Source organism: Numenius arquata, unplaced genomic scaffold (genome assembly GCF_964106895.1).
Source record: "Numenius arquata unplaced genomic scaffold, bNumArq3.hap1.1 HAP1_SCAFFOLD_1330, whole genome shotgun sequence".
Classification (NCBI taxonomy): Eukaryota; Metazoa; Chordata; class Aves; order Charadriiformes; family Scolopacidae; genus Numenius; species Numenius arquata.
The window spans coordinates 1-18,643 of record NW_027415618.1 but is presented as its reverse complement, the minus strand read 5'-3'; the positions used below and the strand labels follow the sequence as shown (position 1 = coordinate 18,643).

The 18,643-nt window shown below is 59.9% G+C and overlaps 1 protein-coding gene across 1 annotated transcript; it reads right to left on the bottom strand.

The window, feature by feature from the left end:
- Window positions 1-1,621: 1,621 nt before the first annotated feature.
- Window positions 1,622-15,186, bottom strand: ILVBL (ilvB acetolactate synthase like). Its single transcript, XM_074167827.1, has 15 exons — window positions 15,082-15,186; window positions 14,767-14,968; window positions 13,511-13,638; window positions 12,099-12,237; window positions 11,704-11,818; window positions 9,615-9,714; window positions 8,819-8,916; window positions 5,339-5,475; window positions 5,061-5,195; window positions 4,808-4,922; window positions 3,362-3,531; window positions 3,203-3,273; window positions 3,011-3,082; window positions 2,790-2,895; window positions 1,622-1,800 (listed from the first exon to the last, which is right to left on the bottom strand). The coding sequence occupies exons 1-15, from the start codon at window positions 15,184-15,186 to the stop codon at window positions 1,622-1,624; spliced, it is 1,872 nt and encodes a 623-aa protein (XP_074023928.1).
- Between the last annotated feature and the right edge of the window lie 3,457 nt (window positions 15,187-18,643).

Sequence of the window (18,643 nt, the reverse complement as noted above, 5' to 3'; positions counted from 1 at the left end):
GGTGACACCAGTGATGCTGACACCGGTACCGATGGTGACACCGGTGATGCCAACAACAGTACCGATGGTGACACCGGTGATGGTGACACCGGTACCGATGGTGACACCGGTGATGCCGACACTGGTACCGATGCTGACACCGGTGATGGTGACACCGGTACCGATGGTGACACCAGTGATGGTGACACCAGTACCGATGCTGACACCGGTGATGCTGACACCGGTACCGATGGTGACACCGGTGATGGTGACACCGGTACCGATGGTGACACCGGTGATGGTGACACCGATGGTGACACCGGTGCCGCCACTGGTGCGATCGCGACCAAACCAAGCAGCACTTGCCCCTCGTTGCCCTGGATTTGCACAGCGCCGAGCAGGATGGACCCCCCCCCCGCCTTGGGTAAGGTGGGGGACCCCCCCCAAACTGCCCCCAACCCCCTTTTCTCCCCCCCCCCAGTGTTTTTTTTTTTTGGGGGGGTGGCAAAGGAGGGATTTGGGGCTCGGTGCCTCTTGCTCGGCTTTTTTTATTTTTATTTTATATATAAGGCCAAATTTCACCCTAAAGTGCCTTCACACACACACACACCCCCCCCCCGGTTCCCCCCCCCCCCCCGAAAAAAACCCCCTCAGTATTAGGAACTATTGACAAGGGTCCGTGACCTCCATCGCTCAGGCTTGGGGGGGGGGGGGGAACACACAGGCCCCCCCCCCCCCCTTCCAAAACCCATCTGGGGTAGCAGCAGGACCCCCCCCCCCCACCGCCCTGTCCCCCCACCCCCTAATTTTTTTAACACCCCCCCCCCCAAGCTTTTTTAAAGTTGGGGGGGGGGGGGTGCGTGCCGGTACGGGAGCGCTTTTTATTTATTACTCAAGCTTTTTGGGGGGGGGGGGGGGGCACATACCCTGCAACCAAACACCCCCCCCCCCCCCTTTTTAACCCCCAAAATCAACCCACTGCCAGTATTATAGCACGGGGGGGTGTGTGGGGTGGTGTCCCCCCCCCCAAAATATCCCACACACCCCCCAAAATATTCTGCTCCCCCCCCCAAAATCCAGCCTCGCTCAGTATTAGCCTTAAAGGAACCAGCTGAATGTGAAACACCACCACCCCCCCCTCAGTGTTAAAGCACCCGGGGAAGGGGGGGGTGGGGTGTGTGGGCCAGGGGGGGGTGATAAAGGTGTGTCCCCCCCCCTCCCCGAGGTGGCCTGACCCCCCCCTTCCCCCCCCCCCGCCACCGCCTCGTCACCGTCACCAGCAATAAACGACACGAGCTGCACTCGCCGCCGGGGCTCGGTGCGTCGTGTTGATGGCAAAATTTGGGGTGGGGGGGATACGGGGGGGGGGGGGGGGGGACATGTGACTGTGTGACAGTCCCCCAAAAATGTCACTTGGGGTGTCCCCAAGGTGGTGGCACCCACGTGGATGGCACAGGGTGGGGGGCGTGGGGATGACACATAAGGTGCTGCTTTATTGAGGGGGACGACGAGGAGGTGGTCCCTCGAGTTGGGTGCGCGGCACCGGTGTCACCCCAAAGCCACCCCCTTCCTCTGCCCCCCCCCCCGGGGCTGGGGACACGGAAGGGACAGTTTTGGGGACAATCCTGGGGACGTTTTGTCCCTAGACGGAGATGGAGCCGTCCCGGAAGTTGGTCTTGCCGATGAGGGCGTTGACGAGGACGGGGTGGCCTTGGTGACAAGCGTCCTGGGCGGCCCGGAGGACGTCGTCCAGCCTGTCCCGGTCTTGGCGACCCACCAGGAAGCCTTTGCCACCCAGGGCTTCGGCCACCGCGTGGTAGTCTGGAGGGAGGGGACAGCGGTGGTGGCACTGTCACCTCCCTGGGAACGGCGTGGTACAGGGCCACCAGGCGTGGTTTCGGTGTAGGGTGACATGATGCCACCAGGTGTGGCTTGGACCTGGTGCCACCAGACATGGCCTGGTGCTCCCAAGGGTGACCAGGTGCCACCAGACGTGGTCTGATCCTGGGTGACATGATGCTACCACCCTGCTCTTGAGGGACCTGGTGCCACCAGACATGGCTCAGTCCTCCCCAGGGTGACCTGATGCCACCAGACATAGCTTGATGACCTCAAGGTGTCATGATGCCACCAGGCACAGTTCAATCCTTCCCAGGGTGACCTGATGCCACCAGACATGACTTGATGACCCCAAGGTGTCGTGATGCCACCAGGCATGGCTCGATGACTCCAAGGTGACCTGATGCCACCAGACATGACTTGATGACCCCAAGGTGACATGATGCCACCAGGCACAGTTCAATCCTCCCTAGGTTGACCTGATGCCACCAGACATGGCTTGATGACCCCAAGGTGTCGTGATGCCACCAGGCACAGTTCAGTCCTTCCCAGGGTGACCTGATGCCACCAGACATGGCTTGATGACCTCAAGGTGCCTTGATGCCATTAGGCATGGCTCAATCCTCCCAAGGGTGACCTGATGCCACCAGACATGGCTTGATGACCCCAAGGTGACGTGATGCCACCAGACATGGCTCAATCCTTCCAAGGGTGACATGATGCCACTAGACATGGCTCAATGAGCCCAAGGGTGATCTGATGCCACCAGACATGGCTTGATGACCCCAAGGTGCCGTGATGCCACCAGGCATGGTTCGATGACCCCAAGGTGACATGGTGCCACCAGACATGACTTGATGACCCCAAGGTGCCGTGATGCCACCAGGCATGGCTCAACCCACCCCAAGGTGACACGGGGCCACCCGGCTGTCCCCAAACCTTGGGGACAAAGCCTTGGGGACAATGCTCACCCAGGTACTCCAGGCCACAGGCCACGTTGCTGCCCAGCAGAGCCACTTGTTCCCGGGAAATCTGGCTCCAGCAGGCGTCGTTGCCCACCACGGCGATGACGGGCGTCTGTAGGGGACAAAGCCGGTGCCACCTCGTCCCGGTGACACCCTGGGGTGGTGACAAGACACCCCCGTTGTCCCCCCCCCTCCCCCCCCCCGCCATTTTTTGGTCACCCCCCCACCTTGTGCCTCACGAAGGTGTCGAACTCCATCAAGCTGTAGCCCAACGAGCCGTCACCGTAAAGGACCCAAACCTGGCACCGGGGCGGGGGAAGTGACAAACACCGTGAGGGCCAGGCGGGTGGCACGGTGGCCACCACTGTCCCCGAGGGCCACCGTGTGCGTGTCACCTCCCCCCCCCCCCCCCTTTGTACCTCAGCGTGGGGACGGCAGAGCTTGGCGCCGAGCGCGAACCCTCCACCGACCCCCAAGGTGCCGAAAGGTCCTGCGGAGACAAGTGTCACCCGTTTGTGTCCCCTCCCAGCTTTTAGGGGACACCTCCCCCTGTCCCCCTGTCCCGGGGATGTCCCTACCGGGGTCCAGCCAGGCCAGGGGACGTCGGGGACGGACGATGTAGGCGGCGGTGGCCACGAAGTCCCCCCCGTCGGCCACCAAGAGGCTCTCGGGGGGCAGGAGGGCGTCCAGGCGCTGCAGCAGCTCCAGGGGGTTCAGGTGTTGGGGGGTGGGGGTGGCCGCCTTCTCCCTGGTGGCCAGGGAGGGGGACACGGGGACACACACGGGGACATGGGGACACACACCCACAGCCCCCCTCAGTTGTCACGTTCCCATCTCCGGGGCTGTCCCTGGGCTTGTCCCCGTCCCCATCTTTGTGTCTGTTCCCGACCCCGTCCCATCCCATCCCCATCCCTGTCCCCGTCCCATCCGTCACCAATCCTGTCCCCATCCTTGTCCCCATCCCTGTCCCCGTCCCATCCCTGTCCCCGTCCCTCTCCATCCCTGTTCCCATCGTTGTCCCCTTCTTCATCTCCATCCCTGTCCCCATCCCATCCCCGTCCTTGTCCCCATCATCCTTGTCCCCGTCCTCATCCCCATCGCTGTCCCCGTCTTTGTCCCCATCCCTGTCCTCATCCCATCCCCGTCCTTGTCCCTGTCCCCATCCTTGTCCACATCCTCATCCTCCTCTGTCCCTGTCCCCATCCTCATCCTTGTCCCCATCCCGTCCCAGTCCCCAGCCCTGTCTCCATGCCATCTATCCCCATCCTTGTCCCCATCCATCTCCATCTCTGTCCCCATCCCTATCCCCATTCCATCCCCAACACCGTCCCCATCCCATCTCCATCCCTGTCCCCATCCCATTCCATCCCTGCCCCTGTCCCCATCCCATCTCTATCCCGTCCCCATCCCATCCATCCCCATCCCATTCCATCCCTGCCCCTGTCCCCATCCCATCTCTATCCCGTCCCCATCCCACCTCCATCCCTGTCCCCATCCCCGCCCCTGTCCCCATCCCATCCATCCCATCCCCACCCCGTCCCCATCCCATCCATCCCCATCCCATTCCATCCCATCCATCCCCATCCCATTCCATCCCATCCATCCCCATCCCATCCATCTCCATTCCATCTCCATCCCTGCCCCGTCCCCATCCCACCCCATCCCTGTCCCCATCTCCATCCCCGTCCCCATGTCATCCCACCCCATCCCTGTCCCCATCCCATCTCCATCCCTGTCCCCATCTCCATCCCCATGTCATCCCACCCCATCCCTGTCTCCATCCCATCTCCATCCCTGTCCCCATCCCCATCCCCGTCCCCATGTCATCCCACCCCATCCCATCTCCATCCCATCCCCTTCCCCATCCCATCTCCATCCCATCCCCTTCCCCATCCCATCTCCATCCCATCCCCTTCCCCATCCCCATCCCATCTCCATCCCCGCCCCTGTCTCCATCTCCGTCCCACCTCATCCCTGTCCCCATTCCTATCCCATCCCATCCCGTCCCGTCCCCGTCCCCTCACCGATTCGCCTGCTCCTTCTTCCTCTCGGCCTCCCGCAGCCGCTCCAGCCAGTCCCGGGGGCAAGCGAAGCCCCGCAGGCTCCCGGCCACCCGCGCCACGAAGGAGGCGGCGTCACCTGCCGAGAACCCCCAACTCATCACACCCCAGGCAAGGAAAACCCGGGAATGGGGGGGAGGAGGAGGGGGGAGGGCTTTCCAGGGCAGGGAATTTTTTTTTTTTTTTGGGGGGGGGGTGGGGGGAGGGAATGTCTCACCTTGAACGGCGAGTCGGGGTTTCCAGAAAACATCGGAATTCCGGAGAAGCTGCTGCCGGTCCCGGTTGACGGCCACGATGGCGGCGCCGCGGCCGAAAAGCCGCCCGTAGGAGAGGCGGAAATCACAGACGGCGCCTTCGGGGACACAAAGGGTGTGTGTGTGTGTGTGTGTGTGTGTGTGTGTGTGTGTGACAAACTGGGGGGGACAAGGGACAACACGGGGGTGTCGTGTGTGTGTGTGTGTGTGTCCCCGGCCCCGATCACCCCATTCCCGGTACCTGCCAGCAGCACCAGGTCGGCGTCGCGGAGGGCGTCGCGGCGGTTCTGGCGCAGGAGGAGGGGGCTGTCGGGGGGGAGAAGCCCCCGCGCTGCCCCCCCCAGGTAACAGGGGACGCCCAGGGTCTCCAGCGACGCCCTGCGGGGAGGGGGGGACACCCAAACGGCTCGGTTCGGCCCCAAAATGCCTCAGTTTGGCCCCAAAACCAGCTCAGTTCGGCCCCCAAAACCAGCTCAGTTGGGAGACCCAAAATGCCTCAGTTTGGCCCCAAAACCAGCTCGTTCTGGGCCCCAAATTGGCTCCGTTTGACCCCAAAACCAGTTCAGTCAGGGCCCCAAACTGGCTTGTTTTGGCCCCAAAAACTAACTGGCTTGTTCAAGGCCCCAAACTGGCTTCATTTTGCCTCCAAACTGGCTTGGTTGGGGTCCCAAAATGGCTTATTTTAGCCCCAAAACCAGCTCAGTCGGAGACCCCAACTGGTTCAGTTTGGCCCCAAAACCAGCTCATTCAGGCCCCCAAACTGGCTCGGTTCGGCCCCAAAACCAGTTCAGTCAGGGCCCCAAACTGGTGCAGTTTGGCCCCAAAAACTGGCTTGTTCAAGGCCCCAAACTGGCTTCATTTTGCCTCCAAACTGGCTTGGTTGGGGTCCCAAAATGGCTTATTTTAGCCCCAAAACCAGCTCAGTTGGAGACCCCAACTGGTTCAGTTTGGCCCCAAAACCAGCTCATTCAGGCCCCCAAACTGGCTCGGTTCGGCCCCAAAACCAGTTCAGTCAGGGCCCCAAACTGGTGCAGTTTGGCCCCAAAAACTGGCTTGTTCAAGGCCCCAAACTGGCTTCATTTTGCCTCCAAACTGGCTTGGTTGGGGTCCCAAAATGGCTTATTTTAGCCCCAAAACCAGCTCAGTTGGAGACCCCAACTGGTTCAGTTTGGCCCCAAAACCAGCTCATTCAGGCCCCCAAACTGGCTCGGTTCGGCCCCAAAACCAGTTCAGTCAGGGCCCCAAACTGGCTTGGTTGGGGTCCCAAAATGGCTTATTTTGGCCCCAAAACTGGCTCAGTCAGGGCCCCAAAACCAGTTCAGCCAGGGCCCCAAAATGGTTCCATTTGTCCCCAAAACCAGTTCAGTCAGGGCCCCAAACTGGCTTGGTTTTGCCTCCAAACTGGTTTGGTTGGAGTCCCAAAATGGCTTATTTTAGCCCCAAAACCAGCTCAGTCGGAGACCCCAACTGGTTCAGTTTGGTCCCAAAACCAGCTCAGTCAGGCCCCCAAACTGGCTCGGTTTGGCCCCAAAACCAGTTCAGTCAGGGCCCCAAACTGGCTCGGTTTGGCCCCAAAACCCAGCTCAGTCAGGCCCCCAAACTGGCTCGGTTCGGCCCCAAAACCAGTTCAGCCAGGGCCCCAAAATGGTTCCATTTGTCCCCAAAAACTGGCTTGTTCAAGCCCCCAAACTGGCTTGGTTTTGCCTCCAAACTGGTTTGGTTGGGGTCCCAAAATGGCTTATTTTAGCCCCAAAACCAGCTCTGTCGGAGACCCCAACTGGTTCAGTTTGGTCCCAAAACCAGCTCGTTCTGGGCCCCAAATTGGCTTCGTTTGACCCCAAAACCAGCTCAGTTCGGCCCCCAAAACCAGCTCAGTTGGGAGACCAAAAATGCCTCAGTTGGGAGACCCAAAACCAGCTCGTTCTGGGCCCCAAATTGGCTCCGTTTGACCCCAAAACCAGCTCAGTTCAGCCCCCAAAACCAGCTCAGTTGGGAGACCCAAAATGCCTCAGTTTGGCCCCAAAACCAGCTCGTTCTGGGCCCCAAATTGGCTTCGTTTGACCCCAAAACCAGTTCTGTCAGGGCCCCAAACTGGCTTGTTTCAGCCCCAAAAACTGGCTTGTTCAAGGCCCCAAACTGGCTTCATTTTGCCTCCAAACTGGTTTGGTTGGGGTCCCAAAATGGCTTATTTTAGCCCCAAAACCAGCTCAGTCGGAGACCCCAACTGGTTCAGTTTGGTCCCAAAACCAGCTCAGTCAGGCCCCCAAACTGGCTCGGTTTGGCCCCAAAACCAGTTCAGTCAGGGCCCCAAACTGGCTTGGTTGGGGTCCCAAAGTGGCTTATTTTGGCCCCAAAATCGGCTCATTCAGGGCCCCAAACTGACTCAGTTTGACCCCAAAACCAGCTCGTTCTGGGCCCCGAAACCAGCTCAGCTGTCCCCAAACCCTCTCACCAGACCCTAAACTGGCTGATCTCTCCCCAAACCAGTTCAGCCATCCCCAAACTGGCTTATCCGCCCCAAAACCACCTCAAGTGTCCCCAAACCCCTTCAGTGCCCCCTAAACTGGTTCCGCCATCCCCAGGCGGGTTCAGCCATCCCCAAACCAGTTCCCCCCTCCCCAAACCAGTTCCCCCCCCCATCCCCAAACCAGTTCCCCCCCTCCCATCACCAAAGTCCCCAAAACAGTTCCCCCCTCCCCCAAACCAGTTCCCCCCTCCCCAAACTAGTCCCCCCTCATCCCCCAAACCAGTTCCCCCCCCTCCATCAAACCAGTTCCCCCCCTCCATCAAACCAGTTCCCCCCCTCCCATCCCCAAAGTCCCCAAACCAGTTCCACCCGGTTCCCCCCCCATCCCCAAACCAGTTCCCCCCCCATCCCCAAACCAGTTCCCCCCCTCCCATCACCAAAGTCCCCAAAACAGTTCCCCTGCCCCCAAACCAGTTCCCCCCTCCCCAAACCAGACTCCCTCATCCCCCCAAACCAGTTCCCCCCCATCCCCAAACCAGTTCCCCCCCTCCCATCACCAAAGTCCCCAAAACAGTTCCCCCCTCCCCCAAACCAGTTCCCCCTCCCCCAAACCAGACCCCCTCATCCCCCCAAACCAGTTCCCCCCCCCCAATCCCCAAAGTCCCCAAACCAGTCCCCCCTCCATCAAACCAGACCCCCTCGTCCCCCCAAACCAGTTCCCCCCTCCATCAAACCAGTTCCCCCCACCCCCAAAACCAGTTCCCCTCACCCCCAAAACCAGTTCCCCCCTGCCCCTCCAAACCAGTTCCCCCCCTCCCATCACCAAAGTCCCCAAACCAGTTCCCCCCTCCATCAAACCAGACCCCCTCGTCCCCCCAAACCAGTTCCCCCCTCCATCAAACCAGTTCCCCCCACCCCCAAAACCAGTTCCCCCCTCCCCAAACCAGATTCCCCTCGTCCCCCCAAACCAGTTCCCCCGCCCCCAAAACCAGTTCCCCCCCTCCCATCCCCGAAGTCCCCAAACCAGTTCCACCTCCCAAACCAGTTCCCCCCCATCCCCAAAGTCCCCCCTCCCCAAACCAGACCCCCTTGTCCCCCCAAACCAGTCCCCCCCTCCATCAAACCAGTTCCCCTCACCCCCAAACCAGTTCCCCCCTGCCCCTCCAAACCAGTTCCCCCCCTCCCATCACCAAAGTCCCCAAACCAGTTCCCCCCGTCCCCAAACCAGTTCCCCCCCCCGCCCCAGGGTCTCACCGCAGCTCCTCGGCCGGGGTGGGGGGCAGCATGGCCTGGCTCCCCACCAACACCAGTGGCCTCTTGGCCCGGCTCACCAGTTCCACGCAGCGCTGCACCTGCGGCCCCAAAAACCCCTCCATTAGCCCCAAAACCAGCTGCGGTGGGCCCCAAAAACCAGCTCCGCTGAGCCCCAAAACTGGCTCATTTATCCCCAAAAATCAGCTCCGCTGAGCCCCAAAACTGGCTCATTTATCCCCAAAACCCAGCCCAGTTGAGTCCTAAAAACCAGCTCCACTGAGCCCCAAAACTGGCTCATTTATCCTTAAAACCCAGCCCAGTTGGGCCCCAAAATTGGCTCATTTATGCCCAAAAACCAGCTCCGCTGAGCCCCAAAATTGGCTCATTTAACCCCAAAACCCAGCCCAGTTGGACCCCAAAATTGGCTCTTTTATGCCCAAAAACCAGCTCCACTGAACCCCAAAATTGGCTCATTTAACCCCAAAACCCAGCCCAGTTGGGTCCTAAAAACCAGTTCCACTGAGCCCCAAAATTGGCTCATTTAACCCCAAAACCCCACCTCAGCCCATCCCAAACCCACCCCACACCCCCCCCATGATGTCCCCCACCCATGGACACCCCAAAACCCCCCATCCATGATGGTGTCCCCCCAAAACCCCCCGTCCATGGGTGATGACCCCCCAAAACCCCACCTCAGCCCATCCCAAACCCACCCCACACCCCCCCCCCCATGATGTCCCCCACCCATGGACACCCCAAACCCCCTCATCCATGGTGTGACCCCCCCAAAACCCACCTCATCCTCGGTGGCCTGTGGCACCTTCACGGGCAACGGGGACAGATCCCGGGGCTCCCAGGCACCCGCAAAGAGGTTCCGGATGTAGTTTTGGAGGTACCTACCAGGGTGGGGGTGACGGATATTGGGGTGCCAGGACCTCTTTGGGGGTGGTGTCCCACCAACCCCCCCCCCCCAGTCCATGGAGATAGTCCCCCAGAACCCAACCTCAGCCCATCCCAAACCCATCCCGCCCCACCCCACGATGTCCCCCATGCACAGAGACTCCAAGCCCCCCCAGACCATGGTGGTGGCCCCCCAAAACCTCCAATCTATGGGTGGTGACCCCCCAAAACCCACCTCATCCTTGGGTGGTGACCCCCCAAAACCCCACCTCAGCCCATCCCAAACCCATCCCACCCCACTCCAAGATGTCCCCCAACCACAGAGACCCCAAAACCCATCAATCCATGGGTCATGGCCCCCCAAACCCCACCTCATCCTTGGGTGGTGGCCCCCCCAAAACCCCCAATCCATGCTGGTGGCCCCCCGAACGCAATCCATGGTCATGGTCCCCCAAACCCCACCTCATCCTTGGGTGGTGGCCCCCCCAAAACCCCCAATCCATGGTGGTGGCCCTCCAAAACTGACCCCATCCTTGGGTGGTTGCCCCTCAAAACCCCAATCCATGGGTGGTGACCCCCCAAAACCCACAATCTGTGGTTGGTGGCCCCCCAAAAACCCCAGTCCCTAGTGGTGGCCCCCCAAAACCCACCTCATCCTTGGGTGGTGGCCCCTCAAAACCCCACCTCAGCCCATCCCAAACCCATCCCACCCCATGATGTCCCCCAACCACGGAGACCCCAAAACCCATCAATCCATGGGTGGTGGCCCCCCCAAACGCAATCCATGGTCATGGTCCCCCAAACCCCACCTCATCCTTGGGTGGTGACCCCCCCAAAACCCTCAATCCATGGTGGTGGCCCCCCAAAACTGACCCCATCCTTGGGTGGTTGCCCCTCAAAACCCCAGTCCATGGGTGGTGACCCCCCAAAACCCACAATCTGTGGTTGGTGGCCCCCAAACCCAGTCCCTAGTGGTGGCCCCCCAAACCCCACCTCATCCTTGGGTGGTGGCCCCCCAAAACCCACCTCATCCTTGGGTGGTGGCCCCTCAAAACCCCACCTCAGCCCATCCCAAACCCATCCCACCCCACTCCATGATGTCCCCCAACCACGGAGACCCCAAAACCCATCAATCCATGGGTGGTGGCCCCCCCAAACCCAACCCATGGTCATGGCCCCCCAAACCCCACCTCATCCTTGGGTGGTGGCCCCCCCAAAACCCCCAATCCATGCTGGTGGCCCCCCAAACGCAATCCATGGTCATGGCCCCCCAAACCCCACCTCATCCTTGGGTGGTGACCCCCCAAAACCCACCTCATCCTTGGGTGGTGGCCCCTCAAAACCCCACCTCAGCCCATCCCAAACCCATCCCACCCCACTCCAAGATGTCCCCCAACCACGGAGACCCCAAAACCCATCAATCCATGGGTGGTGGCCCCCCCAAACCCAACCCATGGTCATGGCCCCCCAAACCCCACCTCATCCTTGGGTGGTGGCCCCCCCAAAACCCCCAATCCATGCTGGTGGCCCTCCAAAACTGACCCCATCCTTGGGTGGTTGCCCCTCAAAACCCCAATCCATGGGTGGTGACCCCCCAAAACCCTCAATCTGTGGTTGGTGGCCCCCCAAAAACCCCAGTCCCTAGTGGTGGCCCCCCAAAACCCACCTCATCCTTGGGTGGTGGCCCCTCAAAACCCCACCTCAGCCCATCCCAAACCGATTCCATTCCACCCCATGATGTTCCCCACCCACAGAAACCCCCCAAACTCATCAATCCATGGGTGGTGGCCCCCCCAAAACCCCCAATTTGTGGTGGTGGCCCCCACAACCCCTCAATCCACAGGTGGTGGCCCCCCCAAACCCCAATCCGTGATGATGGCCCCCCAAAAACCACCTCATCCTTGGGTGGTGGCCCCCCAAAACCCCCAATTGGGTGCTGGTTTTTGAGGGGGGAGGGGGGGGGGGAGCTGTGTCCCCCAACTCACCATCGCACCACCTTCCCCCGCAGCCCCCGGGGGGGGTTCTTGGGGCCCCCGATCTCCTTCTCCACCACGTGGAAGGGGTAGAGGACATCGATGGGGAGCTCCACGAAGACGGGTCCTACGGAATCAAGGTGGTGGAATCTGGGGGTGGGAGTTGGGGGGGGGGGGAAACGACTTCAAAGCCACCCCACCCCCACTTTTGGGGGTAACCCCCCACCCCCCCCAAATTCCACCCCCGCAGGACCCCAAAACCCAGGGGTGGGGGGAGAAAACCCCACCACCCAAGAGCCTGGAGGGTGGTTTTGGGGGACGATCCCACCCCATCATCCCCACCCGAAGACCTTGGGGGTGGGGTTTTTTTTGGGGTGAAACCCCCCCACCCCCAGTTTGTGTTTTACCGGGGGTCCCCGACTGGGCGGTGGCGATGGCTTCGCGCAGGACGGGGACGATGTCGCGGACGGCGCCCACCGAGAGGCAGCTTTTGCAGAGGGTCCGGAAGAGCGAGAGCTGGTCGATGTCCTGCAGCGCCCCCCGGCCCTGCCCAGGGGAGGAAAGGAGGCTGGGGACCCCAAAAATGGGGAGAAACCCCCCCAAAATGGGCGAAAGCACGCCAAAACGGGATAAAACACGCCAAAACTGGAGGAAGGCCCACCAAAACTGGAGGAAGGCCCACCAAAACTGGAGGAAAAAAAAAACCAAAATGGGAGAAAACGCCCCAAAAGTGGAGGAAAACCATGCAAAGTGGGGAGAAAACACCCCCAAAATGGGGAGAAAACACCCCCAAAATGGGGAGCCCACCAAAACTGGAGGAAAGCCCACCAAATCTGGAGGAAAAAAAAACCAAAATGGGAGAAAACGCCCCCCAAAAGTGGAGGAAACCCATGCAAATTGGGGAGAAAACACCCCCAAAATGGGAAGCACTCCAAAAATGGAGGAAGGCCCACCAAAACTGGAGGAAAAAAAAACCAAAATGGGAGAAAACGCCCCAAAAGTGGAGGAAACCCATGCAAATTGGGGAGAAAACACCCCCAAAATGGGGGGAAAACACCCCAAAAATGGGAAGCACTCCAAAACTGGAGGAAGGCTCACCAAAACTGGAGGAAAAAAAAACCAAAATGGGAGAAAACGCCCCAAAAGCGGAGGAAACCCATGCAAATTGGGGAGAAAACACCCCCAAAATGGGGAGAAAACATCCCAAAAATAGGGAGCCCACCAAAACTGGAGGAAAGCCCACCAAAACTGGAGGGAAAAAAAACAAAATGGGAGAAAACGCCCCCCAAAAGTGGAGAAAACCCATGCAAATTGGGGAGAAAACACCCCCAAAATGGGGGGAAAACACCCCAAAACTGGAGGAAGGCCCACCAAAACTGGAGTAAAGCACCCCAAAATGAGGAAAAAAAACCCCTAAAATGGGAGAAAATGCCCCAAAAGTGTGGGAAAACCATGCAAATTGGGGAGAAAACCGCCCCAAAATGGGGGAAAACCACCCAAATTGAGGAACCCCCCCTCCCAAAATGGGAGAAGAACCCCCAAAATGGGGAGAAACCCTCCAAAAAACGGGGGGAAATGACCCCAAATTGGGAGAAACCAAGCCAAAAGTGGGGGGAAAGCACCCAAAAGTGGGAGAAGAACCCCCACATGGGAGAAGAACCCATCAAAAAAATGGGGGGAAAACACCTGAAAATGGGAGAAACCACCCCAAAAAGAGGAAAAAAAAACCTAAAATGGGCAAAACCCACCCCAAAAATGAGGAGACACACACTGCCCCCCAAAAAGTGGGGCTGAGCTGGAATTTTGGGGGTGTCCCCACCTTCTGGAGGGAGGCGGCCGCTCCCCCGATGAGTAGCAGCGGGGACTCGGCCATCTGGGCGTTCTTGATGGCCGTCACCGTGTTGGTGACACCGGGGCCGGCAGTGACCGCGGCGACTCCGATGCGACCTGAGGGTGTGAGGACAAAAATGGGGACAAAAGCCACCACGGAAGGACCTTGGACACCCCCCTCCCCCCAAAGTCTTTGAACCCTTCTCAGGTCAACCAGGATCCCTCCAAGTTGGGACAACCCAAAACTCTTCATCCATCAGGGCAGGAGAAGGTGGTGACCATGAGGTCACCTCCTCCTGTCCCTACTGGAGCTACCAAATTATCTTTGGGGGGACAAATGGGGACAAAACCCTCCACGGAAGGACCATGGAGACCCCCAAAGTCTTTGAACCCTTCTCAGGTCAACCAGGACCCCACCAAGTTGGGACACCCCAAAACCCTCCATTCATTGGGGCAGGAGAAGATGTTGACCACGAGGTCACCTCCTCCTGTCCCCACCAGAGCCACCAATTTGGGGGGGATAAATGGGGACAAAACCCACCGTGGAAGGACCATGGAGACCCCCAAAGTCTTTGAACCCTTCTCAGGTCAACCAGGACCCCACCAAGTTGGGACACCCCAAAACCCTCCATCCATCCGGGCAGGAGAAGGTGGTGACCATGGGGTCATCTCCTCATGTCCCCAACAGAGCCACCAATTTGGAGGGGATAAATGGGGACAAAACCCACCACGGAAGGACCTTGGACCCCCCCCTCCCAAAGTCTTTCAACCTTTCTGAGGTCAACCAGGACCCCTCCAAGTTGGGACACCCCAAAACCCTCCATCCATCCGGGCAGGAGAAGATGTTGGCCATGAGGTCACCTCCTCCTGTCCCTACTGGAGCTACCAAATTACCTTCTGGGGGGACAAAACCCACCATGGAAGGACCATGGAGACCCCCAAAGTCTTTGAACCTTTCTGAGGCCAACCAGGACCCCTCCAAGTTGGGACAATCCAAGACCCTCCATCCATCCGGGCAGGAGAAGATGTTGGCCATGAGGTCACCTCCTCCTGTCCCTACTGGAGCTACCAAATTACCTTCTGGGGGGACAAAACCCACCATGGAAGGACCATGGAGACCCCCAAAGTCTTTGAACCTTTCTGAGGTCAACCAGGACCCCTCCAAGTTGGGACAATCCAAGACCCTCCATCCATTGGGGCAGGAGAAGATGTTGACCATGACCATGACCACGACCACGTCCTCACCTGAGAGCCTGGAGACGGCATCGGCGGCAAAGACGGCAGTGGCCTCATGCCGGGTGTCCACCACCCGGATTCCCACCTTCTCGCTGGCCACCAAGATGGGGGAGATGTGGCCACCAGCCAAGGTGAAGAGGAACCGGACGCCATGGGCCTTCAACACCTCGGCCACCAACTCCCCGCCGTGACGGGGACTTTGGGGGTCCACCTGAGAGGTGACAAGTTCACCGGGAGGACCTTGAGTGGTGCCACCACCCCTTTGCCTTCAAAAATAGGCGTTTTTGGACAAAACCCGCTGTTTTTTCACCTGTTTCGTCCTACCTTATGGAAGAGTTGGTAAAGGAGCCCCAAGCGATGGGCCACCACCACCAGTGACACCAGTAAGAGCCCGGCACTGGTGCAGCCGAGGCCGAGGAGGAGGTCCATGGGGGTGTCCGGAGCTGGAAAATGGCACCGGGATGGAGGAAAAAAAACCCAAAAAACCCCAAACCCCCCAATTTCAATGAATCTGGTTTAATTGGTCCTGGCTTAACTGGACCCAGTTTAATTGGACCTGGTTTAATTTGACCTGGTTTAATTGGACCCTGTTTAATTGGACCAGTTTCACTGAATCTGGTTTAACCGAACCCAGTTTAATCAATCCCAATTAATTGAACCTGGTTTAATTGGACCCGGTTTCACTGAATCCGGTTTAATTGGAACCAGTTTAATTGGTCCTGATTTAACTGGACCCAGTTCAATCAAATCCAATTAATTGAACCTGGTTTAATTGGACCCGGTTGCACCGAATCCGTTTTAATTGGACCCAGGTTAATCAAACCAAATTAATTTAAGCTGGTTGAATTGGACCCGGTTTCACTGAATCTGATTTAATTGGACCTGGTTTAATTGGACCCAGTTTCACTGAATCTGGTTTAACTGAATCTGGTTTAATTGGACCCAGTTTAATTGGACCTGGTTTAATTGGTCCCAGTTTCACTGAATCTGGTTTAATTGGACCCAGTTTAATTGGACCCAGTTTCACTGAACCCGGTTTAATTGGACCCGCTTTAATTGAACCCGGTTTAATTGGACCGGTTTCACTGAATCTGGTTTAATTGAACCCAGTTTAATCAAACCCAATTAATTGAACCCAGTTTAATGAGACCTGGATTCACTGAATCTGATTTAATTGGACCTGGTTTAATTGGTCCCGGTTTAATTGGACCTGGTTTCACTGAATCCGGTTTAATCGGAACCAGTTTAATTGGACCTGGTTTAATTGGATCTGATTTCACTGAATCTGATTTAATTGGACCCAGTTCAATCAAACCCAATTAACTGAACCCGGTTTAATTGGACCCGGTTTCACTGAACCTGGTTTAACTGGACCCAGTTTAATTGAACCTGGTTTAATTGGACCCAATTAATTGGACCTGGTTTAATCAAAACCAGTTTAATTGAACCCGGTGAATCGAACCCAGTTTAATTGAACCCAGGGATTTGAACCCAGTTTAATCAAAACCAATTAATCGAACCCGGTTTAACGGAACCCAATTAATTGAGCCCGGTTTAATTGAGCCTAGGGAATTGAACCCGGTTTAATTAAACCGGGCGAACCGAACCCCGTTTAATTAACCCTGATTATACCGAACCCAGTTTAATTGAACCCGCTTCCACTCCTCCGCCTCAGCCCCCGGCCCCAGACCTAAAATCCAGCTCATTTGCATAATTACCAGGCTAACGAAGGCGTCAGTCGGGCTGGATTCCTGGCGGGGGCGGAAAGGCCCGAGGGGAAAAAGGCGGCTGGTACCAAAACCGGCCTAATTCCCCCCAAAATACGCACCTTTTTAGCCACTCCCCGCACCCGGAGCCGATCCCGACCCCAGATTTTTTTGCCCCCAAACCCCAATTTCCCCCTTTTTGGCCTTAAAAAAAACAGGTGGGGGGGGGGGGGGGGGGAGGGGGTGTTGCAGCTCGCGGGCGGCGAATGCACGAGCGAAATGGGGCCAAAAAGGTTCAAATCGGGCAAAATAATCCCGTTTCGGGTGCTCTGTTGGTTCCTTGTCCCCTCTGTCCCCGGGGTCACCCCTCTGTGTCCCCCCCCCTTCCTTGGGGTCCCCCTTGTCCCCGGGGCCACCCCTGTTCCACCCCCCCCTTTAGTGTCGTCCCCCCCTCCTTGGGGTCCCCCTTGTTCCCGGGGCCACCCCTGTCCCCATTGTCCCCCCCCCCCTTCATCCTTGGGGTCCCCCCCCGTCCTTACGGTCACCCCTGTCCCCCACTGTACCCCCCCTTGGGGTCCCCCTTGTTCCCGGGGCCACCCCTGTTCCCCCCCCCCCCTTAGTGTACCCCCCTTCATCTTTGGGGTCCCCCTTGTTCTCGGGGCCACCCCTGTCCCCATTGTCCCCCCCCCCCTTCATCCTTGGGGTCCCCCCCCGTCCTTACAGTCACCCCTGTCTCCCACTGTCATCCCCCCCCCCTCCTTGAGGTCCCCCCCTTCATCTTTGGGGTCCCCTTTGTCTCCGGGGCCACCCCTGTCCCCCCCCCTCCCCTTAGTGTGTCCCCCCCCCTCCTTGGGGTCCCCCTTGTTCCCGGGGCCACCCCTGTGTCCGTCCCCCCCCTTGATGTGTCCCCCACCCCCCCGCCCTCCTTGGGGTCCCCCCCTTCATCTTTGGGGTCACCCTTGTCCCTGGGGCCTCCCCTGTCCCCATTGTGTCCCCCCCCCTCCTTGGGGCCCCCCCTTGTCCCTGGGGTCACCCTGAACCTGTGCCCCCCCCCCCCCGGCTGTCGTTGTGTCCCCCCCCCCCAGCGGCCACCTCTCTGGACGGTCACTTCTGTCCCCGGGGGCACCTTGAGCCTGTGCCCCCCCCCGCCCCCCCAATCCTGGCTGTCACCCCCCCTCCGCCCCCCCCAAATCCTGGCTGTGTGTCGTCCCCCCCCCCCGTGGCCACCCCTGTTCCTAGTGTCCCCCCAGTGATCCCCCCCCCGCCCCCCAAACCCCCTTCCTCGCCCCGCCCCCCCCCCATTACCGTGCCCCCTCCGACCCCATGGCCCCCCCCCCCCCTTTTGTGTGTGTGTGTATCCCCCCCCCACTTTACGTGTGTCCCCCCCCCCCCCCCCGAGCCCGGGGACCCCCCCCCCTCCCACGGGGACACCCCCGTCCCACGCCCCCTCCCCGTTCCCACCCCCCCGGAATGTCCCCCGGTCCCCTGACAACACCCCCCCCCCCCCCTCCAGTCCTGGGGTGCCCCCCCCAGGACCCCCCAATCCCCCCCCCCCGCGACCCCCCAATCCCCCCCCCCCCGCCACCACCTGCCCTTCCCGGAAGCGCCGCGCGCCCGTGGCCCCGCCCACACCTGTCGGGCCCCGCCCACACGCCCAAGCCCCGCCCACACTCTCCCGCCCGTGACCACGCCCCCCCCCCTCCCTCCTACCTATGGCTGGGGGGGGGAAGGGGGGGGTGGAGCGCGAGCGTCCCCCCGCGCCGCCGCCGGAGTCACGTGACGCGCCCTTTTCCGGCCGGGCTCCCGCCGGCGCTCTGACGTCACTCCCCCCTCCCCTCCCCTCCCCTCGTCGGGGCGCGCTGATTGGCGGATGGCGGGGAGGGGCGTGGCCGAGGGAAAAGGAGGGCGGGGCGGGGGAGTGGGCGTGGCCGGGGAAAGGGGCGGGGCGGGGCCTGGCGGGGGAGTTCCCCCCCCTCCGCCCCCCCCACGTGGGGGTTCCCTTTAATGGGGGTTTTACGGGAGGGGGGGGGCTCACTTAGGGGTGTCCCATGGGGGGGGGGGTGTTCCGGGGGGGGCTCAAATGGCGGGGGAGGGGGTGTCCCGGGGGGGGGGGGTCCCATTTCGGGGGGGCTCGTATGGGGGTCACACTTGGAGTTACATGTTGGGGGGGGGGTCTCAGG